Source organism: Alligator sinensis, unplaced genomic scaffold (assembly GCF_000455745.1).
Source record: "Alligator sinensis unplaced genomic scaffold, ASM45574v1 scaffold223_1, whole genome shotgun sequence".
NCBI classification, from domain to species: Eukaryota; Metazoa; Chordata; order Crocodylia; family Alligatoridae; genus Alligator; species Alligator sinensis.
The window spans coordinates 1,072,731-1,100,183 of NW_005841936.1; the positions used below are offsets into that span (position 1 = coordinate 1,072,731).

Genomic DNA, 27,453 nt, shown 5'->3' on the forward strand with positions numbered 1-27,453 from the left:
AGCGAGACGAGGACGGATTGGGGGCCAGGATAGGAAGACCTGAGGGGGGCGTATGGCCCGGGTGTAGGGGAGGACGGAGCCCCGAGAGTTCCCGCAAAGAAGCGCGCCAGCACCGGGGGATGCCCCGAGGGAAGACCCCCCACTGAAAGAGTCATCAAAGGCATGGCAGGCGAGTTCTGGGGTCTCCCTTTATACCAGGCGGGGCAAATCCTGGGCTGTACCAATGAAGTCCGGGTGTACAAGATATCGGGTCCGGGCGAAGGCAGTGCGCGAACTCCTGGTGGAACGGAGGTGGGTACAAGTAATAATATACCTTTTCCAGATGCTTGTCATATTAGCTTAGCTGTTTAAATAGCCCAATACAAGGTTCACTTGCTGGAAAAATGTTTATTTTCATATTGCTTTCAAGAAAAGAAGGGACTCAGCCTCACCTTCCCAGGACTTTGCTGTGAGAAAGGGCATGGCAGGCCATGGTCATGACAGGAATCTCTGTGGTGCACTTAGAGATTCTTGCACAGATTAATTTTTAAAACAGATGAAATAGGTCAAACTGCAATGGAAACTTTCAGCTAAGTAAGAAGTGTTTGCAGGATGTCCAAGCACTGAACTAACTTCAAAAGGATCAATGCAGCAGAAAACAAAAAATGATACATTCTGAACTGTCTCCTGCTATAAAATTGGCAATGGATGGGATGGACAGATGGCACAAAAAAATAGAGGAAGGACTGATTTGTGCAGTCCAGCCCTTACTATGGGTCCTGAATGGGCACCCACAGATAATTGGGTATTTTTGTCTTTGATAGATTTTTGGTATGCGTTCATTCTGGTATGCAGTTGTTGTTGGGTTTCTCCTACGTATATGCCCAAATGGAAAATATGTAAGAGAAACCCAACAACAACTGCATACCAGAATGAAATGTGGGTGCACTTGTTAGAAATGTGGGTGCACATTTCTCATAAGACAACCACTCTCCCTCCAATCTCTCAGATCTAATCCTCAAAGGGAATTTACAAAATACCTTTCATAGATGAGCCAACAAACTTCACTTCATAAATCTATAGGATACATAAAATTATTGACTAAATATAAACATTGGATATATGGTACATTATAACCTGCCTGCCATCCAATAACCCCACGTAACTTCTCTACATTTTACCAGCTACATTTTATCACCAGGTCAACATTCCCTTCTTTCTGCCCTCCCTGCCCTCCACCTGTCTCTCACCTATGAACTCCCATCTCCTCTGATCTTTCCTGCCACACATTTGGATTTTTACAGACCTGCATTTTGCATATTGGCTTAACCTTCTATTCCATCCAGGAGAGTACACACACACCAACAGACTCCCCATATGCCTGAAGAAGGGTGTTTGTGCCTGAAAACTTGTAAAGAACAATTTTTCCAACTATTTAGTTGGTCTAATAAAAGATATCACTTTTACCCAAAGAACCTTGTCTTCTTTGATTCTAGACTGTAGTAGGTTCTTTGGTCTGTTATGTTAGCAGCTGTCCAGTCTAAAAATTTAATTTTCTGCTCAAATTCATTATCACTTCAAATTGAAGCAAGCTGAAAAGAAGATAATCACCCTTGTAACAGGTCACCAATTTCAGCTAGTTATACGACTTCTCAGAATTGTTGTACTGAAATCCAGAAGTCAACAACAGATAGGATATGTCACTAAATAAGTATTTCATAATTTCTTGAGGTCTTGAGAGGGCAATAAAACTGTAAGTTAAGACCCTGGCAGACATTGCATTTACTGCACAATTAACATGTTACTTGTAAGGTAATGTATAGCATACCATATGTTCATCCAATTTAGCATGCAATAAAATGCCAAACCAGCTACAAAGATGTTCCCAAGGCCAAATTTAAATGCCCCCATGTGGCTTTAAAGACCCCAGCAGTCTTTCCTGTCCAAGTGCAGAATGGCTGGACCCAATGATCTGTAAGGTCCCTTCCAGCCCCTAACAACTATGAAACTATGAAATGACCCTGCAAGGGGAAAGTCCATCACACTGTATAGCCTGAGGCCAGGTTGACAGGTCTGTGGTGCAGGAACCTAATCTCCAAGTGCCTGTCCAGATATGCAACCAACTGCAAGTTGTTTCAAGGTGCAGGACATGTGCAACTGGGGATCATAGAGTTCACTGATCCCCAGCTACCCATGCCCCGGCACATGCCAGCTGGGAATTGGGGACCTCCCAAATCTGGCAGAAGGGCAATGGATCTGAGGAATTTTATCCTGTATCCAAACACTTACACATCCTGCCATGCCAGATTTGTTAGGAAACAGAGTTTTTGGGATCCAGGATAAAACTCCTCAGTTCCAATCATGCAATTAAATTAATGTCTGCCAGGGGTTAGAAAAGTAGAAGTCAGTTTCTGTGGTACAGAAATTACGCAGTTTATGCCAAACCTCAGGTTCTTATTCCATGTCAGTTTATTCAAAAAGATTTCTTTCTTCATCTATACCATTCTGAAGGTTCAACATGGCCTCTTATTTTTCATATGCTTTATATTTCTCAGACAAATAACCCTAGGAAAGGGATTAGTACTGATAGCATCTTGCACTTTTACAGAGTTCATGTAAGACTGTTCTTGAAAGCAGTAGATTGTCATATTTGAAAGAAGCAAAACCTAAAATAAGAGTTAGCAATATCTCCAACAGTATTTAAAAAGGTATTTGTACCTACAGTGATAACTAAGTGCCAGGAAATATCAGACGTAATTTTTCTGGCTGGTTTTCTCAAAGGGTCTTTAACGGAATTATGCACACAACTCCTATTCATTTTCAGTTTGAACAGAGACCCTAAGTCTGTTAGGAGCCTTTGTAATCCTAACCCCCACTAAGCTTCTCAGTGCAGGAATAACTATAAGTGATCCTAGTTTGTACTTCTGATTTTCAGTGCTTTCATGGTCCTGGTACCTTGCTGCTATTACTGCCATAATATACATTATTTTCCACCCTGACCAGTTCACAAAGCATGATGCAAACCCATCACTTCACACACCATCAACATCTACCCACTTTCTGCTGTGCTGTTGAGTGCAGCAACAATAATTATCCTGGTGACAGGTTTTAAAAAAATGTAAGAGCTTGCCTCTCTTTTGAAACAGAGGAAAGCAGCCTGAGGTATACCACAAAGTTTGGCCAGAATAACAATTGGTTAGGGGTATGAAAAGATCACACCTTACTGCTGACAAACTATGCCGACAATACCACTAGCGTGACACAGCTTTGCTACAGCCGCAGAAAATCTTTTATAGGTATACACTGCATCTATCCCCATGGGCTCTACTATCATAACTAACCCAACATAAGTATAGCAGCAGAGGGTCTTGTGTAGACATTCAAGCTCATAGTAATATCATATTGGACCCTTGACTTGAGGGAAGAAAGCCATGCAGTGCATGATCAGCCTTAATTCCTGAAGTACCTTATGTTCTTTGGAGGTTTCCCATCCAGTACAGACCCAGGCAGAGTTGAAAGGCGTTGGGATCATGAGAGGATAGGGGTTGTTATGCAGATGATGGCTTTGATTGAATCTCCAACTCACCAGTCTATCTTTAGACGTTTCCTGGCAAAAAGAATTACAAGTCAAAATATAATGCATGTACTCTATCCAATATATTTCTGTTTGTTTGTTTTTGGGGTTTTTATAGTGAACGTTGTGGTAATACTGCAGGAATTCTGGGAGAGTAAACAGAAGCAGAAAGCTGTATTTCCAAGTGAAGGCACAGTGGTATACGAGTCCCTGAACTCTCCCGGTCCTCCATTTGTGAGTTATGTCACCTTACCCGGAGGAAGCTGCTTTGGCAACTTTCAGGTAAGTAGCCTGCAAGTGATGTTTGCTAAAGGGAAGGCATTCTGTAAAGGCTTCTCTAATGAGAAAAAGAAAACCTATTTATTTTCTTTCATAGCAAACCCTTGCATAAGTATGTGGCCATGCTATTGTCCCAGCTCTCAGTGCTTTCAGGGACACAGTGTTTAAACAAATATAAGGAGCAGCACTGTGAATTACTGTTCACAGCATGACTTATTATTCTAGTGGCTGATCTTATAAGAATGTCTGCAATGAAAGAAACTGCTGTGACTAAAAGGTTTCCATAGTCAAATATTTTGTCATCAGATAGATTTAAGACTATATTTCCATGTACAGTGAATGTGTTTTGTAATCTTCTTTATTCTTTAACAAGACCCCTTTGCAGAAGAAATGTTGTTGGAGTTTTTTTAATTATGTCATTGTAAAGATATTTTTAATTATAAATATTCCCTTACAGAGTGTACCACCCAAACACAGACCCTCTGTCCTAACATACAAGAACCAGAAAGCAAAACTAAATAGAAACAGATCACTCAGTTTTATATGCAGTGAAAGGCATAGTGTGAACAATGGAACCAACCTAATTATAAAATAAAAATATATTTGAAAGAAGTTTTGTGCAGTTTGATTAGCAAAATATATCAACATTAGAAAATTCAGGAAAAAATTCAATCGACTTGCAAAGAAGTTATCTTATGAAGATACAAAATTCAGATATATTTGAAATGTAGTTATGCCTAAAATGTATTAAGAGGAAGATGAGGAAAAGGAAAAACAAGCTAAATAAAAGCAAGTAAATCTCACAAAGCCATCTAAAAACTAAATTATTTTTCTTGCTGAATGCTAATAATATTCTTTGTGAAAAATTATTTCAGTCTTCAACGTCTTCAACAGTGTATGAGGTTAATATTGCACTAATGCTTATTATAAAATATTTTAAATTGACTTAAACAGCATTCCTAGGATTTTCATTTTGTTATAGGGGTAGGGTTTTTCTAAATAGATTTCTTTAAATGATTTCTTTGGAGAGAGGAAAATGAAGCATTCTTCACTTTCTGGAACAGTTGTTCGGGACAGAGGAGAAAGGAGATATGCATACAGGCCTGTTTCAATTAAAATTGGGAGTGTCAGGTCCTCGGTTAGTGTGCACTGACTGAGTTTGGGTTATACAAACCTAGATTATGGCCTGGGGATTTTTTTCCAGCCGATCTGCACAGGACAGCAATAAGCATTCCACAATGCAAGAAACATTTTTTTTGTTTTAAACCTAGGTCTTTATCTCATAAATCAGCATAGTTCAATTGAAATGAAGAGCCTGGAGTTATGCTGATTTATACCAATTGAGGATTAAGCCCTCATTTATGAGTGACAGCAGCATACGCTCCACATTTTTCACCTTCCTGTATTTCTGTCGGGGAGGAGGGTGCTCCTCCTCACAGTGGTTTAAGAGCATTACCAAGTTGTAATTTTGTCTGGCCAGCCTTCTGAAATCTTTGACAAGTACTGAAAGATATTTAGGTGTGAACATGTTGCTGCCGCTCAGCATAAATACCAAATATGTTGGCACCCTATACTTCGGCCTGGAAAATAATTCTCAAATACTACAAGAAGAAATATATGGTTTAACTTAAACCAAGATTAAATGACCTAACTTGGAAAGAAGTTCATTTAATGTTGGTTCACTTTAACAAAATGCAAAGAACAAGATCATTTTTTTGTGCTCTATCCTGTTTTTCCCTGGGCGCTCCTTATGATCATTTGGAGTCTAGTTTTCCTTCTGCTTAAATCAATGTTCTGAAATTCTCCAAAGCACTGTTAATACAGTGTCTTAAAACAACCCAACCCAGAATTTCCTGAACCTAAGATGTTTTGAAAACTTATAATGGAGTTTGGCTGCCAAAGCTGGTCAGCTTTACCACGTAGCTTTTTTTCAAAATACGATGTGAGAAATTAAAATTGAGGAAATATACTTCAGGAAATTTGCCACACAGTCTTTGTAAATGTTTATGCTACCTTATATGCCCTCATCACTATATAATATTTCCCTTACTATGCCAATATTTATCCTAAAAGTGCATAAATATTCATTTCTGCAATACTTGTCACATCATAAACTATCTCCCTCATGCGTCACAAAGATTTTGATTATGTACAGTTAAGGTTGTAACTGTAGCTTCATTATATGCCAGCAGAATTCCTACAGGTAGTCATGGATATCTGCTTCAGTGTCAACAAATGGGAGTGGTGGAAAGTGACAGAAGGAACCCTGCCTTGGATGCTCAGAAGAATCCCTCTCCTTTCTTTAAGCAGTTCCACAAGGGCTTTAGTAGATTGGTTCCATTCATACTTTAGGGAAAGGGTATTAGGAATGAGCATATGGGTCTAATTGCAAACAGATCATCAAATAAAACCTCTGAAATGCCGCTAAAAAGGATTAATAATGAGCTACCGGTATCTTACCCTACAGAGAAACATGCCTTGAACCTACAGAATTCCTTAAACCTGGAAGATGCATGATTTTTAGTATTCTGCAGCATCCCAGAAGAGAGATAGACACCACAGGGCAGATTACTTTGTGTTCTTTATCAAAAGATTACAATGTAGTCTTAAACAACAATCTGTTCTAAATATTTGCTCTGTATTAAAGATAGTAGTTATGAACTACACTCAAAGTGTGTGCTATTGAATTTATGCTCCATTGTTTAATATTACTGTAAATGCATATTAAGTATAGGTCTATGTGTGCGTGCAGCTTTTATAGAAAAAAGTGAACAATTTTGATTTTACTTTTTATCTTTTAGCACTGTTATTGTCAAAATGCACCATTTCATATTTTACTAATATAAAATGTATGTGCTAGAAGAATTTTTATTACTTTTTTATTTATTGTGGACATTTAATACTGGCAGCCACTTACCATGACCAACCATGAAAACTACAATAATTTCTGTTTATTGCAGGGGGACCAATATAACGCCCATCTGATGAGCATCTCGCTCTCCTCTGGCTGAATGTGGGTATCAAGCCACTCATGGCTTTGGCAGATATTTCTGCTTTTGATGACAAGGGGAATCTTGCTGAATATTTTCATTTTAAAAACACAGTGAAAAAAAGCTTGCAGTTCAAGCTTAGCTTTCATCTTTAGCAGTGACATGATCTAGAGCAGTGAATTAATTGGGTGATTTGATTAATGAACTTTTAGCTTATAAGGGAGAGAGGATTTAAAACTCCATGAGTAGATTATTAGAATATAAAACTACTCTATATATTGGCATTTCTATGTTATTCATCATCCAAGTATGGAAGGACTTATATTGCATGTTCCAGGAATATATATTAGTAAAATATGAAATGGTGCATTTTGACAGTAATAGTGCTAAAAGATAAAATCAAAATTGTTCACTTTTTGATTTGTGAACAAATCTATAAAAGCTGCATGCTCCAAAAAAAAAAGGAATTATTTTTTTCCCCAAGGTTATTCATCAGGTGACTGGGCTACACAAGTGCAGAGTCTTCTTACCTCATACCAAAAAAAAAGTGCCTATTCTTTTACAATGAACATTTTTGCAACTGGTTTAATTATTTTCACAATTATTGTTGGATTCCACAATTTCCATCTGAAAAATAATTCTATATTCAGGGTCATGTATAGCTAAAACTACTGACTGTGGGGAGAAAAGAGGACTGGTAGGTGTGAAGAAATACCGGCATGGGGAAATCAATCATGCCAGGAGAGCAGCTTTTTAAAAGCAGCTGCTCTCTGCTTATAAAGGAGCCATGGGAGAGAGCTGCGTAGCAGGAAGAAGCAAGGAAAAAGGGGTGGAGTCTCCTCAAAGCGGAAGAACGAGAAGAAGACTGCGGGGACAGAGCGAGCTGGGACATTGGTCCAGCAAAAGAGAGAAGGCTGGACAAAGAAAAGCGGCAAGTGTAACCTGAGCAAGGGAAGGATCACCCAGGACGGGAAGCAGAGAAGCTGCGAGAAATGGAGACAGGAGTGGATCCTCTGGAAAAAAAAATAACAAGACAGTGAGAGAATAGAGAGAGGAGTATGATGAAAACATAAGGAAACCTTACCTTTGATTTTTGGATTTTTAGTTGTTGACTATCCCCAGCAAGGGCTTGTGGACAAAACAAAACAAAAACATTTTCTTTTACTTACCTGAAAGTTTAAGGCAGAGATTTCAAGGCAATCCCTGGTTCAGCTTTGAAAGGTAGATGGACAGAACAGGGCATCAACGAAGATAAGAACACTTCAAAGGCGTCTCTCAAAAAAAAAAAACAACTTTTTTTTGGTAATGGTCAAGAGTGTAACAACACTCAAAGGACAATAAAAGGAGTTGCTTACTTATGACAGAGTGTGGTTTGAGTGTCGCACAAAATCCCTTGCGGGCAACAAAAAGGCGAGACCACAGATAAAAGGGGTTAGGGTTTGCTGGTAGCCTACTGCGGTAGATACTACCGCCTGGCTAATAACATCTACAATCATCAAGACATGGCAGGAAAGAGTCGAAAAAGATGCAGGAGGTGAAAGCCAAGACTATCAGAGCTAACCCCCCCCACCACCACCACCACCACCGTAGGCTAGAGAACTGGTAGGCTATAAACTTCTCATTAACTCAGATGAATTTGGCTTCATGCAATGAAAATTTCAGCTCTCTCTTTTTTTTCTCCTCTTAGTCATGCAACAGTAATATAAATCGAGTGTTAGAGCTGAAAGCAACTATTTTATGGTCCTGCCACACCATGATTGCATGGTGCTTTTTGCATGACAAAACATAAAGATCTTACCTTCCGCTTTTATAATACTACTTAGGTAAAACTGAGTTAAATCTGAGGTCTTTTCCAACAGGTAACATATCCCTGCTCCTACCCACTGTCCTAAGTCCAGTCCTATAGATAGTCTTTAGGTAATAGTGGACAAGAGTACATCATATTAGGGCTGGGAAGAGACAATTAGAGGGTTGATAAGCCTACCCAAAAGTCTGGGCCTTTCTCAGCCTTTTCTTTGGCTTGGTTTGGGCTCTCCTGGTTTCCCCATTAGAGGAAGTCTCCCAGAAGGTGTGAAAATATATGTAGATACCATATATTCCTGTCTACATCATAGTAGCATAACAGGGGAGCTGGGGGGGAGGCATAAGTGGGAAACTAGCCCCAGGTGCCAACTTAGAGGGACACTGACACCCTCAGGAGTCTTTACCACAACAGGCACAGCACTGTGCAACCCAGCCATAGGAACCAGGCTGGCGTGGCCCCATGCCAAGTAGTGAATATGTAATGAAGCTCTGCTTCCCCCTCCCCAGGAGGCTTTGCCATGGGAGGCACAGCTGTGTACCCAGAGTGGGGGGCAAAGGGTCAATAGGAATGGCCCCGGGGAACCTGTACCACTGCCTGTCCCTCAGTAGTAGCAGCCCAAGCAGCAGCTACAGTAGTAACAGACATTGCCCAGGTAAGGAGAGCCAGGGCAGGTAGGACTCATCTCCTTCTCCTGCCACTCTCCAGTGGTCAGCATAATTCCCCACTTCCTCCCTACCTCTGCCCCAGACACTGAAAGAGCTTGTGATGTTTCTGCTACTTCATTCCACTTTCCAGACTCTCCAGGAACGTACAAGGGGGAAAGGGGAAATGGCTGCTTCCTGTTAATCTATTCTTGCCAGTATCTAAGCCCTGAGTTATGGAAAATTGAGGCCTAGACACAGCTATGATGTGAGACCTTCATAGCTACATCCTATCACCCTCGTCTTCCTGCCCTATTGGGATGTTTGGGGTGGGATATGTTTCTTGAATCTATTTTCACTGCATGTAGACTCAGAGACATACATCAGCATTAGGGTTATAGTTGAATAATGTTTTCAGCTTTTCTTGACAATCAAGAGGATGATAAACTATTTATTAAAAATGAAAGCAGAGATTCTGTTGGCAGTATTTGCTTCCAAAAGCTGGACACCTAGACACGTCAGTCAGATCTACCTGTATTTTATTTTCTCTCTACTCTCATCTGTCAATCTATGTACATATAAGAATTTCAAGAGGTGGTATTAAAAACAAGCCAGAAACTTACCTTCCCTGGCCCAAACATTACACAAAGTAAACTGGCTGTCCCTTCTACTCCTTTAAAACCATCAAGCTGAGATCTGTTCTTCTAGCAAACTCATACAACACCTTGGGGAGATTCTTTTCCTCCCTTCTGACTTCACCACAATAGGTTGGAGGCTTCAAGCAGCCAGTGGAGACCTACCTACCACAAGAACTAAAGCAGTTTCACTCCAGAATTTAGTACAGAAGTGATTATATCTCCATTTAATCCATCTCGGAGCCAGAGACTACAGGAAAAGTATCCTGCCACTGCTACATTTTTGTTATTGCTACAAAAATGACTGTTATGTTGGCAATGTACCTAATGTAGAAACCCATATGGTATTGGGTACAGAAAAACATGGTGTGTCAAGAGAAGTGGAGTTAATGATGGAATTGGGACTAGGATTGCTGTGTTCTATTGCATGCCACACACACCTTTTCCCCAAAAGTCAGTACCTCAAAATTGTGATGCCTTAAGTGGAAAAGCTGATTTTTTTTCTCCTGAAATAGAAACGCTCAGTTTTGATTCCTGCACCAAAACCTGGCAGCAGCAATGGCATTTCTGTTCAGGCAGATGAGGGAGTCAGTTGACTTAGTGATTCACTGTTAGTCATTTCATAGGTGTTAATGATTCTCTCTCCTTTTTGGTGGTCTTGCTGTTCCACTAATCAAGCTAGCATTTCTTCTGGCAATTTTTCTGTATGCTAGCTATTCCTGATGCCTCTTCTCCTATTTCACAGCTTTGCAGACTTTTTAGCTCTTGTCAAGATTGTAGATCCACCCATGGAGAGCAGCCTTCAACAGCATCTAGGGTTTCGGCTTTTACCTGAGCAGAAGAGATTGGGTGACAGAGATGAAGATTTGTCTCTGTCTCTGCTTTACACAGCCATAACTCTGGAAAAATCTATTTTCCTTCATTCTGCCTTCCCCAAAACAAGGTGCATGTCTTCTTTGGAGGAGGGCATGGTATTCAAGAAAACATAGTATTATTTTTGGACATAGAGGTGGCTAAATATTGGTTTCGTGGGAATTAGGGTAGTCCGGGGGAAAGAATATTGGTTTGAATGTATTGGTGTTTGTTTGTTTGTTTATTTTTAAGGGAAGGGCCTTTCACTTAGCCCTCTACACATTACAGGAATCACACAATTAACTGGTTAATTAGAGAGACCAGCTACACATGCAAAGTAGCTATCATGCCATAAAAACCTCCAACCAGCTATAAAGTTAGACCTCAAAAATGTGTATTAACTTTATAGCTGGTTGTTATCCATCTTTAATTTGGATGTATAACAGGATCTCCCCCGCAGCTGGGAGCCCCATCAGCTGACTGAGCTTCCAGCCACAGGAGTGCACCTTGCCCAGCTGGGGCTGGGAGTCCCACAAATGAGGGGACTCTCAGCCCCAACAGCTGTGGACTCAGAGTCCTAGCAGCATCCCACACCTGTTGGGACCCAGAGTCCCACAGCTGTGGATCCCTGAAGCATGCATTCCCAGTTGAATCCCAGCAGCTACAGGCACAGCTGCAATCTCCCAGCCTCAGGAGTTTCATGCACCCCTAGTGCTGGGAGTCTTCAGCAGCTGTTATCATCCAGCCCTGGGGGTTTTACGCATCGCCTGGGGCTGGGAGTTTGTAACGGCCCATCAACCCCTCACTTGCTTCTTGCCAGTGCAGGGGGAGCCTGGGATGAGGCTTCTCCTGCACCAGCAATAAAGTACAATGGAATCTAATGCACGATCTCACCTTTATGCCTCCTGCCATGCACGTGTAGCATGGCAGGAGCATGATTGTGTGGATAGCACATTAGATCCCATAGCACCTTTACCTGCACATGTAGAGGGGCCCTTAGGTAATGTCATAGACAGAGCTGGAACTTTGAGGGAGTTTCTTGACAAAATGTTGTCAGCACATCACTGAAATCTTCCATGGTGAGAGAAAATAAGTGGTTAGTAATTTGATTTTTGGTTTAGAAAACTTTTCACAGTGTAGAATGGGATAAAGAGAGTCACCAGTCCAAAGATGGGACAAACTCTGCCAAAAATGGTCTCCAAGTCCTACAAGGTGATTCATATTAATGGCTTTTACTTTAATCCTTAGACCAGTCTGACTACAAAATCTAAGGATTAAAATAAAGACAAAGAAAAATATTTCAGGGTGGAAAGCAAAGGTAGAGGCTTATGAGAAAATTGCATGCCTTCTAGCAGCCAAGGATGTGGTTTAGGGAAGTGACCTAAGGCTGCAATGTAAAAACAAATGAAAACCATATGCTTATGTACATTAGGTGATGGTTCTAAATGTCCATTGAAGTAAAGAACTCCTTACGCTATAATAAACTGGGTTTGTAAAATTAAATTATTCCCAAGAGGAAAATAACATAAAGGGAAATTTTACTTTATAAACAGTATCTGGTTTGTGGGCTTACCTGAGTACCATTATGGAATTATATTTATTTAAAATGTGTTATGAAATAATACCTATTTTAAACATTCCACAGCCTGCTCTTAAAGTTTGAAGAGACTCTCATTTCTTTATTAGCAATGTAGGAATTGCTATCGATTTCCAATTAGGTTATTTTAATGTTGGATATTTCTATCCGGAGCTGTAAAATAACAAAGAACCATGTACCTTTTATGAAACCTCCAGTATAACATACCAAGAAACATTAATTTTAAAGGATATGTTAGCTGATAGTACTCCTAGCATGGAAATGTTCGTTTAATGAGACATGAAGATCAGGAGAAGGCAGTTGTAGTCTATTAATATCCCAAAGTCATATACAGTCTCTTTGGCAATTTTTAAAGACAAGTACAACAAAACAGACCATGCAAGTTATTTAAACAAAAATCAGAATATTTACTTTTCCCCCAAAACTTTGTTTGGCCCATTTCTATTAAATAAAGTGAATAGAGGGAGCTTCCGTTAAAATAAAACTGTGGGGTATAACAGAAATAAAGCATAGAGATAAACCAAGCACCAAATAGGATTTCAGGCTAGCTCTATAAGAACCTTTCACCACTGCAGGTTACAAGCTTTTCTAGGATTCTCTTTCATACCAGCTGCTGCCTGTGTAATAAGGAAATCGCCTTTCATGTAGCCCTATGTGAAGTTTCTTGTTTCAGGGCTTGGCTCTGTTTTGGTTGAGCATTTTTATATCAAAGAAATCAACTCTGTCTCTCTATATAAACGTCTTCCTTTCCCCATGCAAGTTGGAATAATTTTGTTGAATTTTTCCAGCCACTTTTTACTCTGTTATGTATGTATATGATATAGCTAAGGCAGGGAAAAGTCAGTGGATTATACAAATAGTGTAGATGCATGGTATTTATGCCTTCTCAGTCAACATGGACCAGCTAGATTCCTCTGTAAGTTTTACAGACTAAAAACCTTTTATCCAAAAACCTGTTATCCAACAGCCTGTAAAACCTGTTACAGGCTAAAAACCTGTATTTAAAGGATTGCAGTTTGCTAGTGACAAAGCTCTCCTATCTAAATTGTCCTCTATCCACATTTTTTTCCATACACTTGTATCAATAAACGATGCTTAAGCATTTTTTTTGACAGGAAGCAGCATATCTACATTAAATTAGTTCTCTCAGCTCTGGAGTGTACTCTGTTGCCCCTAGTGATCCAACAAGACCTAAATCCATTCACTCTGTGTTAACTCTTCAGCAATGTTACTAATTTATGACGGCGTGCAATAGTAAGCGACCAGGTTTGAAAGGGTAATTGTCATATCAAGAAGGAAAAGAACACAAGTAAGATCAGAATCAACTGAATCATTTTAGAAACATGTTTTCAACTACATCACTTCTGAACCAAACTGAACTAAATATGAGCTGGTACCATGGAGGAGCATCTGATACGGGCCTATAAAATGCCAATCGTTTGTCTCAAATTTTTCAGCTATACTCCTAAACTGCTCACTCTACTATACTTTTGAACCTTTATCTCCTTGGAAATAAATGACTATTTTCCCATAAAAATGTGATTCTGTTTCTTGTCAGTGCTTCTAACACATGCACATTAATGCATGTAGAGTGCATTGGAGATTTATTGGAATTGATTTGCCCTTGAAATCTACATGTAAAAAAGGGAGGCCGGATTATAATGAGCTGTGTCTAGCAGAATTGGTTGATGTCACAAATGAAGTTTTTTTCAAAGCCAGAGATAGAATCCAAGGCCTCAGACTTCTAGGACTAAGGCACCATTACAAAAAATGCAGGTATACCACAACCAAGATCAAATCTAGCAAACTGTAGTGATGATAGTGGTAAAGATACTATGGGCTCCAAGAGTGGGATACACAAACCCTGCCATGGACCCTAGTTATTTAATCAGCACACCCCTAAGTCCATGCTGTCATGCCTTTCCTGATATTGATATCCACCTAGTTAAATTAAAGACAGGCATACCTGAATGATCTGTTACAATGACACCTGCAGTATGGGTGTATCCTAGGGTTTACCACAATGTCCTGCCTTTTGTGTCTCAGTCAGAGAATTAGAGCCAGTGTAAATCCCACAAACTAGGAAATGTCAAGCGAAATGAATATACAGAGTCTACAAGCCAACATATAGAATATATGTACCCAATATATAGACTATTTTGGGAAATGGTGGCCCAAAAGCAAAGCTAATCAAACATGCCATGAATCATGAATGGCCAGCTGGACCCTCAACACACCCACCTCAACTTTCTTTGCTTGCTGTTATCTTTTGGATGGTCTCCGCTGAGTTTAATGCACCTTGGTTTTCAGAGAGTGATTGATCCCTAGAAACAGAAGTGCTAATGGTCAATACCCTTGCCTCATTGCTGCAATGAGTAGAACCAGGAAATGCTTGCATGGTCTTGCTGCTATAGGCCTTACTTTAAATTTATTGAAGTAATAATGGGAAACTTGAGCCATTACTGTCAGGCAGGGCGATCTTCCTGACTCCCACTACTAAAGATGCCAGAGTGGGTGAATAAGCTAGTCAGCTGCAACCTGAAACCTTATAGACTCATCATAAAGGTCACTGGCTCCTTGCTGCCAAAAACACTACAAAAGGTAGGAATTGGTATGAAGGATGATTTTTAGAAAGAGTTGGTGCTGTTTCATTTTGTTTTAGTCAGTCACTATTGCCTTGAAGTTTTATTAAAGTAATACTGTACTACAGTACAGCAGTATGAGTTTGATTTTGTACTACAGTGCTGAATTAATCTGGCCCTAAAATCATTTAAATTTAATCTGGCCTTTAAATTCATTGCAGAGAATTGCACAGTCAGAGAGGTGATGGTTCAGTAACGGACTCACCTTTTTGCTGCTAACACAGCAGGACAAAGTGAGTACATCTGAGAAGCCCTTGCTTTATATTGATATTCAAAATTGTTTTCATTTCCTTGCGATTTACACCCTCGGGCTGTGGTATAAGAGATTGACCTTCACAGAGCTGCAGCAGTACAATCAAATAGGTTCCCACGCTGAACTTTAAGCTACCTGCTTATGTGTTCATACATCAGCACATCCCTTGATGAGAACTCTATGCATTTTCTATGCACTATGGTCTGGGCTCGAAAGCATAGAAGGATGAAATGCGAAGCTGAAAGGCTTAAGATATGAACCTGCTGTGTCTGTTCACAGAAACCTAGGCAAACTAATGTGATGACATGCCTACTTTCTGGAAACTTTAGCATAGTGACATAACTTAAAGTTTAACTATAGTGTATAATTTCCACCTAAGAAGCTGTTTTCTGATTGTGAGAGATTTCAATGACATCTCTATGGCCAATAACTTTTGCTGCAGACCAAGGTTAAGGCTGGCATATCCTTCCTCAGCCAAACATTTAAATCAATTGAAAACAGTATATTATACATCAACATGACTGCCAGTAACTACCTTTCAATAAGTGCTAAGGCATTAAACTCCCATCTCCCATTTTCTCTCCTTCCCTACATGCATTCATTGCCAGTAAATCTGAAAATACAGCTCATTGATATGACCAGTTATTAAGGAAGTTTTTTACCCTATTGTAGTCCTATTCAGTGACCTACTTACAGCTTCCGCTCTGGATAATTCAAGACTTATTTGTAACACTAACTAACTGGCACATTCAGAAACCTTTGCCCTCTGAAAAACTAGATTGAGATTTTAGCCTTTTTTACTTCTCAGCTCATCTGACCTATAATCAGCTTCATTCTCCTGGGACTGAGAAAAAGTTAAATGTAAGAAAAAATTGCAAAGGAAAGTCATAATGTCACTGTTTTAAATTTATAATCTCATTTTGGTAAAGTCTTTATATCTCCTGTTACATTTAGAAAATGTTGAACATTATTCTCTTCTTCCAGATTTGTAAATCTCTTGATCTCCAAAGACTTGCCATTTGTGTATAAATGTATGCAGCTTCTTTGATCTGCTGCTTTGCTGGTCTCATTTAAAAATGAATGGTTTCTTTTATCTGTCATTTTACCAGGTTTCATCTTCACAAAGATGGTTTAAATCCAAATTATTTGGATTGGGTTTTATTATGAATTGTATTATTTGAGCCTACAAGTCTGAGTTCTGTCCTCACAATTCTAGAAAGCAGGCTTCCATGCAAACCATGAGAAAATGTTTAAAAACTAATGAAAGAAAAACAAATGGAGAGTAGTAAAATGAATTCATCTAAGGAGCTGTACATGGGTATGAAAGGTACAAATTCTCATAGCCACTTCAAATATTTTGTACACTAATGTCTATCTAAAGCCAAGAAAAGGAATGATCAAGATATATTGTCTAATAAAAATTAAATAGTATAGAAGAAAGTGCTTTCCTTTATAAAACCCAAGAATGGCATTTTTAAATGAGAGAGCAAAATGGTTCTCTCTGAATCTAATTGTTAATTTTAACAATGAAACATTCTAAGTGCTTGTTTTAGGTAAAGATATCTTCTTTTTTTTCTTCCATATAGAACCATCAAATGTTTTGCTACACACAAAAACCCTAATAATCACATTCAGGAGTACTTACATCTTCTGATAGAGCAGCCCATCTACATCACCATATTGTAAGGACCTCATCCATGGCCAATTAAATTTATTGGAAGAATTCCAATTGAGTTCAGTCCAAAAAGTAAAGTAAAGATGACCACTGTTAAAAAGAATATGGTTATTCTTCAGGTCACTGTAATTGAATATTAGATGGTCCACTGTGTCATGTATAACTTGATCTGTCAGTTGAACAGTGAAGTTGAAGTTGACAAATTGAATCCTAAAATATGACAATTTCCTAACTCTGAGGACAGGTAAACAGAAAGCAGTTTACCAGGGTAGTTAGTGCTTGAAGTCTAAAATGAAGTCAGAACATTTTAAAAGGTACCCTTTAATCTAGCTTTAGCTATAAATTTAGACTATACTTGTATTGGTAGCTTGGACCAGAGAGTCATGGTGGGGTTTTCTGGCTTTGAAATCTAAGAAACACCTTCTTCATTCCCTTCCTACATGGGCCATAGAGAGAATGCAATGGCATGTATCGATCTCAAGGCACTTGCAACTCTGCTTTAAACATGTTATTATCCAATAACATACTTCAGGTACTCACCGGCAGGTGCCAGGAATAACTTGGGCAATGTGTCATTAGCTAGATGAATTCTAGGTTGTGCTTTTGGTGAGTTTTAATGGGATAGGGGCAAGAGAAGAGGGAGACATTTCTTTCCTCTGAAGCAGCTGGAAATGAAGGACTAGTTCTCTGAGTTGGTACAGAGATGCCATGTTGTTGGTTTTTTTATCTCATGTGCTCAGATTTGTATCTATCATGAGACTTGGGGGCAAAAAGGAATTTTCCCCAGGAGTGCTAAAGGCAGGGATTTAAGGATGATTTAACTTTCCTCATGGCATGAGACACAGTTGACCTGCCGAGATCATCTTAATTCAACAGATTAATCCCCTGCAATTGGAAGGGCCTCAGGCACTGGTTGTTCTTTCATCTTTCCTGTTCTCTGCCTGTTCTTTTCCTGCCTAAACACAATTTGGATTCCTAAGACTCTATATGCTTTAGTCTTATTAAGTTCTAATTGATTTGAGCTTGATGTAGGGTATTTGGGTGAGGCTCGGTGTCCTTGGATATGCAAGAGGGCAGACGAGATCTGGTTATCCCTTCTGGCCTTAAATTCAGGAAAACTGATTTCTGTCTAGTTCTGCATATGAGATGGCTTTTAGCAGAACTCTCAGGACTTGGTAAATGAATAAAATGGAGAAGATCCCACTCTATTTATTGACAATGTTTTGGGTTTTTTTCTGGTGTAATACAAAGCTTTATGCAAGGGATATTATGAATTTCTCACACTACAAGTAGGCTAGCAAAAATTACTGAGAGCTGGGATTTTTAAAGGAAATTAACTGATTCTGGGAAATTTTCATGCTTCATTCCCTTAGACTCCTTTGAAAATCCTCTATGTTGCATATTTTTAGAATACAGACCATCAAAAAATGTGAGAATAATTTTACTAAGAAATTCATGGGGTGCCAACCATTTCTCAAATTTCAAATTCTGACCATTTTAAAGAAAGGAATATTTTTCTATAAGACTCCCTTTCCCACATTTTTATCCAAAAAAAATGAAGAAAACTGTTTTCAGCAAGAAATTGTGGTTGCGGGTAAGTGAAGAATTTTGATACAGATTTAAAAACTAATTTCAATAACAAAACTCAGCAAATATCACAAATTTTAGGAATATACCAAATATTAATGATGACATTTTTATTGTGGAAAGTTTTGTTTTTTGAAATGAGGCTATTTTTCAAGAAATATATTCTGGTATGAAAAGCCTGACAGCTTTGCTGCTGTAATGCATTTAACAACGTTGGCATGAAAATCATTTTCTCTTGGTTCTGATAAGTTTCCCTTGTTGCATTGAGAGATAAAAATAGACCCAAAATTAACTGAAAGAGTATTCCTGACTTCCCCACTCCTTTTGTCTTTCTGTGCTATTTCAGAGCTGCTCAAGCAGAGCAGAAGCAAGACGAGATGCTGCAAAAGTAGCTCTGATCAATTCTCTTTTCAATGAACTGCCCTGTCGCAGGATAACAAAGGAATTCATTATGGAAAGTGTTCGGGAAGCTGTATCCTCAACCAGTGTAAGTGCCAAATGGACTATATTCAGTTTTTATTATGTTCACTGATAGAAACGGTTAGATAACTGAAGAAACAATGGGATTAATATGCAGACCTAGAAAACAGTATCTTTATTACTAACTAGTTAATTGTTTAGTAAATACCTAAAACTCAGATGTGTACTTTCAAACTGAGAAATTAATTCCTACATGTAACAAGTAGAACACCTGGTTTAGAGAGAACTCTAAAAAAAAAAAAAAAAAATAGAAGTCAACTTGACTCTTAGAAATGACAACTACTCTCTTTGCCTCTTTTCTTGATTTCACTATAAATATTTGCTAATGATAGTATATGATTATCTATTCAAAAAGGACACTCATTGTCACAATTATGTATTAACTATATTGCAAATAACAGACCTTTCAGTGGACTTTTTTCCCATATGTTCTTACTACTACCAGAAAAGAGCCACTTCATTTTCTGCCATCATCCCTGCTGCTGAACCAGTAAAGCATCTTCTCAACCAAAACCTTGTTAAACAATGTTTTTATCCATTACATCATAAGCACTTGAATAGACTCTGAATGAAAATGACAAGGTGAGGCAGATGCGTAAACTAATGCCACAAGCCATTTTGTTCAAGTTGTTAATCTATTTTAATTATTTTGTCCTTGAAATACAAATACCATCTTTCAGCTTTCATGTAAAAACTGAGGAGAAATTCCTAGAAATAAAGATGTTCATCTGTCCAAAATTCATAAATTAGAAATGAACTTTGTTTTTTGTTGACATCATTATGCCATTTTATGAATCCATGGTGCGTCCACATCTTGAAAAAACTGTGTGCTGTTCTGGTCCCCACATCTCAGAAAGGCTGTAGTAGAACTAGAAAAGATATAAAGAAAGGCAACTAAAATGATCAAGGGCCTGCAGCAATTGACATACCATGAAATTCTAAGAAGGCTAGGACTCTTCAGTTTGGAAAGAAGGCTGAGGCGAGATATGATAGAGGTCTATAAAATCACCAAGTGAATGGGGAACTGTTGTTCACCAAGTCCCAGAATACTAGAACTAGGGGGCACCCACTGTAATTAGCACGTGGCAGGTTTAAAACTAACAAGAGAAAGCACTTTTTACCCAACACAGTTAACTTGTGGAATTCACTACCACAGGAGATGTTGGAGGAAGATAACACAGCCAGGTTCAAAAAGGGACTGGATAAATTCATGGATGATAGATCTATTAATGGCTATTGGACAGAATGGTTGAAGATGTTTCCTCTGGCATCTTTAACCCAATAAATGGTGGATGGCAGGGAGAGTATTGAATAGGGGATAGTTCACTCTAGAGTTGGTTGGTTCAATCTTCTCCCTGTCTCACACCCACTTCTGCCGCTGTTGGAGACAGGATACTGGACTAGACGGACCATTGGGCTGACCCAGGAAGGCACTTCTTATGCATGACAGCTGGTAATAAGGCACAAATTAAATATTTTACTTTGCTATGTGTGAGAAACCTATACTGTGTAGAAGTGTCTTGCACCACGGGAACTCCTGAGACATGATGTAGAACAAAACATAAAAGTTATAAACAGTGGAGAAATGAAAACTTAAAGAAGTGTCCTTTTGTCCCACTTGGCTTTCAGTTACAGTGATATAAAGCTAGGGTATCTTAACGACTTTATTTGAGATGGCTATTTCTTTGTTTGTTTATAAATAAGGAATAACTCCATAGGCATTAGTGAATTGTTCTGGATTTACATCAGTATAGCCAGAAGCTGAATCTGATACTGTAAGATTATACAAAAAGCTTTAGGAGTCAAATTTCTGCCATCATTGCAGACATTCATGTAGTTAATTATAGAATATTAGTAAAAACAGTTAAAGCCCTTAGGGTAATAGTGCAGAATGCTATTCAATATCCTTCTTTTATTTCCACCCATCTCTCTTTCAGGCTTTCATCCTAAATAAGATACTGACTGGGGCAGAGAAATGAGTATCAGAAAGAAGTCTTTGTCACTTAATACCAAAACTGAAGCATTCACAGTAGAACAGACTCCTAGCATCTGCACTTGCTGTCAGTTGTTGGGTACTTTTAATGAAGATCAATTCTGGGTTATACTAAGGTTGAAAAGCAAAAACTTAAAATCTGATAATCAAACATTTTTTATTCATTTTTGAATATGTCAAAGATGATAACAAATATTTATAAAAATATAGGGGCCAGGGGTCACAATCAGGATTAGAGCCTTGTCATGTTATCACTGGATAGAGGAAGATTTTTCTGTGTCCTGAAGAACATACATACACACTTGTTACTTGGTTTAGGAAGAAGAAGGTAGAAGACCAGAACATATTTGGATGAAGATAAAAAGCGAAAGATATACCACTGATATAATGGTGGGGATTTATTATAGACCACCACATCAGAGAGAAGAGGTGGATGAGGCACTCTTCAAGGAGGTGACAAAATTATCCAAATGTTATGAGATAGTACTGAGGAGAAATTTTTCTAGACATCTGCTAAAAAAATAATAAGGTTAAACATAAAATGCCAAGCCAATTCCTAACTTGGCTTAAAGGGTCATTTATCATGGAATTTGTCTTGACCATAGGGAAGAACAAGTGGAAGATGTGAAGGTGATTGGAAATGTAGGAAGAAGTGATCATATTATGATACAATTCACAATCCTGAGAGAGGGAAAGCATGAGGTCACCAAAACTAAGACACTGGATTTCAAAAAGGGCATTTCAGCCAATAATATGAAATATGAAGATAGACATAGGACATGGGAACATAGATTGAAGAATACAGGTGCCCAGGACCTTCTAAAGGGCATTGTATTAGAAGCCCACCAAGAAATTATTCCACCATGTCGCAGGGCACTAAGGTGCCTGCTCCTTTAAGTGCAGAATCTGCCTAGAGAGAGGGCCCTAGGAGCCAGGCAGAAACCCCACACAGGCGCAGGTTACTATGGCAGCAGGCTAACGTGGAAATTAGCCTGAACCTGCACCTGGTCAGCTGACCAGAAGAAGGCAGGGCCCTGGGCACATATAAACCCCAGGGCTCAGGCTGGCAGGGGTTAATTCTCTGGCAGTAGCCAGGGGAAGGAGCCTGCAGAAAAGAACTGCCCAGAGATGCTGTAGCTACCTGGTATGCTGCTTACAGGACTAATGGGGTTCCCAGAGTTCACCAGGTACCCTGGGCTACAAGGTACATAAGGCTTGAGGTGTCCCATGAGGCACTTCCTTAGAGAGGGACCCAGCAAGGGGTCTAGGAACCCACACGGCTTAGTGGGGTCCACCAGGACCATGACCACATAGCACTTTGAGGGCAGCCTCCCTGTCTAACATCTACTTTCTTAACCATCAAGACGTGGCAGGAAAGACTAGGAAGTGCCCATGGGGTGAAGCTAGCAAGGTCACAGGGCTCTAGGGGCATCATGGCCATCCCTAGGGACCCCACCCCATGACACACCACAATAGAAGTACAAGAGAAATGGCAAAAGACCAATGTGGCAACACAAACAGCTTCTAGGATGCCTCGAATGCAAAAGGAAATCATACAGGCAATGAAAAGATGGGCAGATCACGAAGGAAAGACAAAAGCAGGAAAGCAAAGGGAAGTTAAAGGCAAGAAGATGTTCTAGAAATATGTTGGCCAGAAAAAAGAAACTGAGGAAGCTATGGGTCCACTGTTAAATAGTCAGGGCAAACTCTTAACAGCAGATGCAAAGGCAGCAAAGCTGCTCAACATAGCTTATTCTTTACAAAAACATTAAGCTGCAGCCAGACAGCTACTAAGACTATTTGGATGAGAAAGGGGACAAGCTGAGAGTTGAGATAACAGAAGAAACAGCAGAGAACTTTTGATGGGTCTGAATAATTTAAGTCAGCAGGGCCTGATAAACTTCATCCCAAAGTACTGAAAGAACTGGCAAAGAAGACCTTGGAGTCCTCAGCAATATTTACCAAGTCACCGGAAACAAGTGAGGTATCAGAGAACTGAAAAATGGCCAACATAGTGCTCCTTGGTACAAAAAGGAGGACGTGGGGAACTATAGTCTGTTTAGTCTCACCTCAATACCTGGGAAGTTACTGGAGCATATCATAAGAAAGTCCCTTTTCAAGCATTTGGAGAAGGAAAAGCTGATCTCAAGCAACCAACATGGATTTACTACAAACAAACCATGCCATATAAGTGTTCTCCTTTGCCAAGTAGCTATTTGGTTGGATGAAGTGAATGCAGTGAATATAGTGTATCTGGATTTCAGCAAGGCATTTGACAAAGTTTCACATGACCTTATAAACAAACTGGAGAAACTTGGGCTAGACATAACTATTATAAGGTGGACAGACAACAAGCTCAATAGCCAAAAGCAAAGAATAGTTAAAACTGGGCTGATGTCAGAAGGGCAGGAGGCTTAGAATGGAGTCCCATAAGAGTCTGTCCCAGGCCCAGTGTTGTAAAATGTGTTTATTAACAGTTTGAATGCTGAAACAGAGTTTCTTGAGTAAATGTCTAGGTGACGTGAAATTGGGAAGGACTGTAGACACAATGGAGGACATCAGCACAATTCAGAAGTTTTCTGACATTTGAAAAGCCGGTCTGGAGCTAACAAAATGAAATTCAATGCTGACGAATGCAAGATGTTGCACCTTTGGAAGAATAATCAAAAACATAAATACAAAACTAGCTGGATGGCAGCACTAGGAAAAAGGATCTAAGAGTCTTAGTGGATCACAGACTCACTATGACTTTACAGTGTTGACACAGCTGCACCAAAAGCGAATATGATTTTGGGCTGCATCAATAGGAACAGTAGGTGCAAGACAGAGAAATTGTGGAGTTTCCATTATTGGCAGTATCCAGGAAGAAGTTAGAGAAGTATTGGGCAGGGATGATCTAGTCACTATGCCTATGCTCTATTATGGGCATTTCCTATGCTTTTGGGCTTTGCTGTTGTCACATGGTGCCGAGAGAGAATTTTTCTCCCTCCTGTTGCTACACATGTTGAGTGGAGGGCTCACCTTCCTCAGAAGCACAAGGTGTTGGCTGCTCATGTTTATTGTACCTTGTCACATTTGGGATCAGAAATTTTACTCTATGGTCAGTGTAACAAAGTCCCGGCTGCAACTCTGTTACTAAGAGGGGTCAACAGCTGAGGATAATTGACACCCAGCAGGGAAAAGGCTCACCACACCCTCTGGAGCCAATGAGGCTCAGGAAGGAGGGATAAGAAGGGGAGAAGACCCAGGAGAAGCTGCTTTCGGGCACCTACAGATTGAGAGAAGCAGGCAAGGAATCCTGCGGAGAGAGATTCCGAGGAAGGCCCAGAGGCAGGGGCTCACCCTCACAGACGGCGACGGGATTATGGGACCGATCCGCCCCTCTTGTCGCTACATACCTGAAAAACCAAGCTTCTGTGGTGAGTCGCAGGGAACGGAGTAGCGGTGCGGCGAAAAACCGTGGCTCCGGGCCAAGAGGCAGCGGAGTTGCCCGTGAGAAAAGGGGGTGGGGGGAACATCCGACCCAGCCCTGAAGAACTGGGATCCTGATCCCTCACCGGAGGACAAGAGGGTGGAGAGGAAAATGAAAAAAGGACTGCAAAAGAGCTGCGCTCTACACGCTGGCACAAGACACAGCCGGGGAATCCCAGTGTCGGCGTTAATCAGCCGCTAATGAGGCAATTAGCAGCTGATTACTGAGACAACGCATAATACTTGCCATCCGAGTCAGATGGCGGGAATCTGCCCGAATACACAAGGGGTCTCAGCGGCAAGTTCGACGAACTGCCCCGCCTGGCGTTCCTAGAAAGAGTAAGACCAGACTAAGAATAGTAAAGCACCAGTATCAGACGCTGATCCAGTGTGGTCCTTCCCGCGGGTACCTGATCCAGCATGGTTCCCTGCGCGGTTAACATCTCCCTCCCCAATTTTGTTTAAAGATCAAAAGTCGTGGCAGGAGAGAATCTCGGGGTTAGGGGGTACCTGACTCGGACACGCTGACAGTCAGATTGGTACTGTAGGGGGTTTCCTCTGTAGCAAGGGGGTGTGATTCGGAGCTCTCAAGCATATTTTAACAAAGCTTGCAGCAGAAGGACATGGACTGCTGTTGTCTCCCTGATTTACCTGTGGCAGGTTAGGGTGCCATGCTTTGTATCTGTGTGGCAGAATTGATTGTATAGTTTTAGTAATAGGTTAGACAAGGACTTGTATGGGATGGTTTGGATAGGATTGATCCAGTCTCATGCAGAGGATTGAACTAGATGTCTTCCAGAGGTCTCTTCTAGCCTCTCTTCTATGATTCTATGAGCAAGGAGTCAATGTTCATCGGCATAGCACCAGTGACTTCAATAGAGCCCTGCTATTACATGCCAGCTGAAGACCTAGCCTAAGGATTTTTATTTATTTATTTATTTATTTATTTATTTATTTTACAGAGTTTGTTGTTAATTATCTAAAGAAAATAAATACTGGGAATTTTTATGATGCTATAACAGTTCTCTTCAGTATCAGCTAAATTATCAGCTATAGTTTTCCATCTCAGGCATAGCTATCGTTCAGAAGTGGGTGAAGTTTATAATATCTATAGCTCATGTGAAGGGTACTTACCTTTTATATAAACACAAAATAGCAAGGCCTGATGTAAATAAAACCTATCAATATTTAAATACCATATATATTCCTATATAAATGGAAACTATAACTGGATAATGCATCTACGTAACAAGCTTCAATATTTTCTTGCATGCATTTGAATTAATGGGAGTGGAGTGCTTTCAGAACTTTTAAAGACTGTGTCTAATAGTTCCTTATTAATATTTTAAATATTCCTAACATTACATTACAACTCCTGGAACTGTCTTTCTTCTCAGTCAGTAGATAAAGTGTGGCTACCACAGCACACTGTGTTGTAATTCTGTTAACAAATTTTGTTTTTCTTATCATACATAAGGAAAACATGTATGTATGTATGTATGTATGTGTTTGGGAAACAATTTAATTTCAGACTTTCCTAAATAATTATTTTTTAAATTTATGAATTTCTTCTCTATGTTAGCTTCCATTAACACAGTTATCTCACATACTATGTATCAAAGGCAAATAGTGTTTGTTTGTTTTTTCATGAATGACAAAAGATTCGTTTGTTTGTTCTTATTTTCCATCATTGTCCATCATGGTAAAAGATAGGCCAAATGGATTTGTACTTGGTGTGATAGTAATTATTCAAGCCCATGTTAGCTTTCAAAAAGTCCAATAGATTCAGAGCTTTGGAGTTATAATTAGGTGACAAAAATAATAATTTCTGATTCAGAATAGTATCACATGAAAAAAGTCTCACAAGTTTGTAACAAGTATTTGTAAATGAAAATGCTGAAAGATGGGTGTCCTGGATTTGAAAAGAAAAGATCATTGAATTCCTTGCATCCTGCAGAAGGAGTTTCTGCTAACACATGTGGAAGAGATTGGCAATAGTTTGGAAACACTTTTAACAGATGAAAGTCTTGTTCCCTTTTATGAGATATACTAAGGAGAAAGGCAGAGGAGATATAATGTAGATGTACTACTAGAGCACTGTTAGGAGGTCTGGCCCATATATCTGGTCTGTGAATGAAAGAAGGGCCTTATATCCAACACTGTGGATTGAATATATTTTGGAAGGACAAAAAATCCATATAAGTTAGGAAAAATGGGGCATGATTTATTTGTATATGAAATTTAAAGGGTGGTTTGATTTAAGTAATTCATCATTTTTTATGGAAATGTTGTAGGTAAAAGGGTATACACTTTGCAGACTTCTGGATGGATTTCCTCAGGGATATTTGAAAGCCAGCATAAATATTTCAGCAGCAGTGTGTTAATATTACAGCATTCAAAAGCTATAATTTTGCTGGCAGTTCAGTTAAAACATGTCTTGTGTAGGGATCTGTTCAACTCTGAGAAACTGCCAATGACACCAAGGGTTATGAGAGAGAATTGATCCAAAGTAGGTTGGATGCTTCCTTTGTAGGTTTGTGTCTGTGTACGTGTGCGTACATATCTGTGTGTGTGCATATCTGTGTGTGTGTACGTGTGCGTACATATCTGTGTGTGTGCATATCTGTGTGTGTGTACGTGTGCGTACATATCTGTGTGTGTGCATATCTGTGTGTGTGTACGTGTGCGTACATATCTGTGTGTGTGCATATCTGTGTGTGTGTACGTGTGCGTACATATCTGTGTGTGTGCATATCTGTGTGTGTGTACGTGTGCGTACATATCTGTGTGTGTGCATATCTGTGTGTGTGTACGTGTGCGTACATATCTGTGTGTGTGCATATCTGTGTGTGTGTACGTGTGCGTACATATCTGTGTGTGTGCATATCTGTGTGTGTGTACGTGTGCGTACATATCTGTGTGTGTGCATATCTGTGTGTGTGTACGTGTGCGTACATATCTGTGTGTGTGCATATCTGTGTGTGTGTACGTGTGCGTACAT

At 39.6% G+C, this 27,453-nt stretch overlaps 1 protein-coding gene across 1 annotated transcript in view; it reads left to right on the top strand.

The window, feature by feature from the left end:
* The window catches only part of LIX1 (limb and CNS expressed 1), a 71,755-nt gene that overhangs the window by 26,810 nt on the left and 17,492 nt on the right, over positions 1-27,453 (top strand). Inside the window, exons 2-3 of the mRNA XM_006019695.2 lie at positions 3,672-3,835; positions 18,855-18,995. Of these exons, the coding sequence (XP_006019757.1) occupies positions 3,672-3,835; positions 18,855-18,995 (305 nt within the window). The remainder of the gene's footprint in view (positions 1-3,671; positions 3,836-18,854; positions 18,996-27,453) is intronic.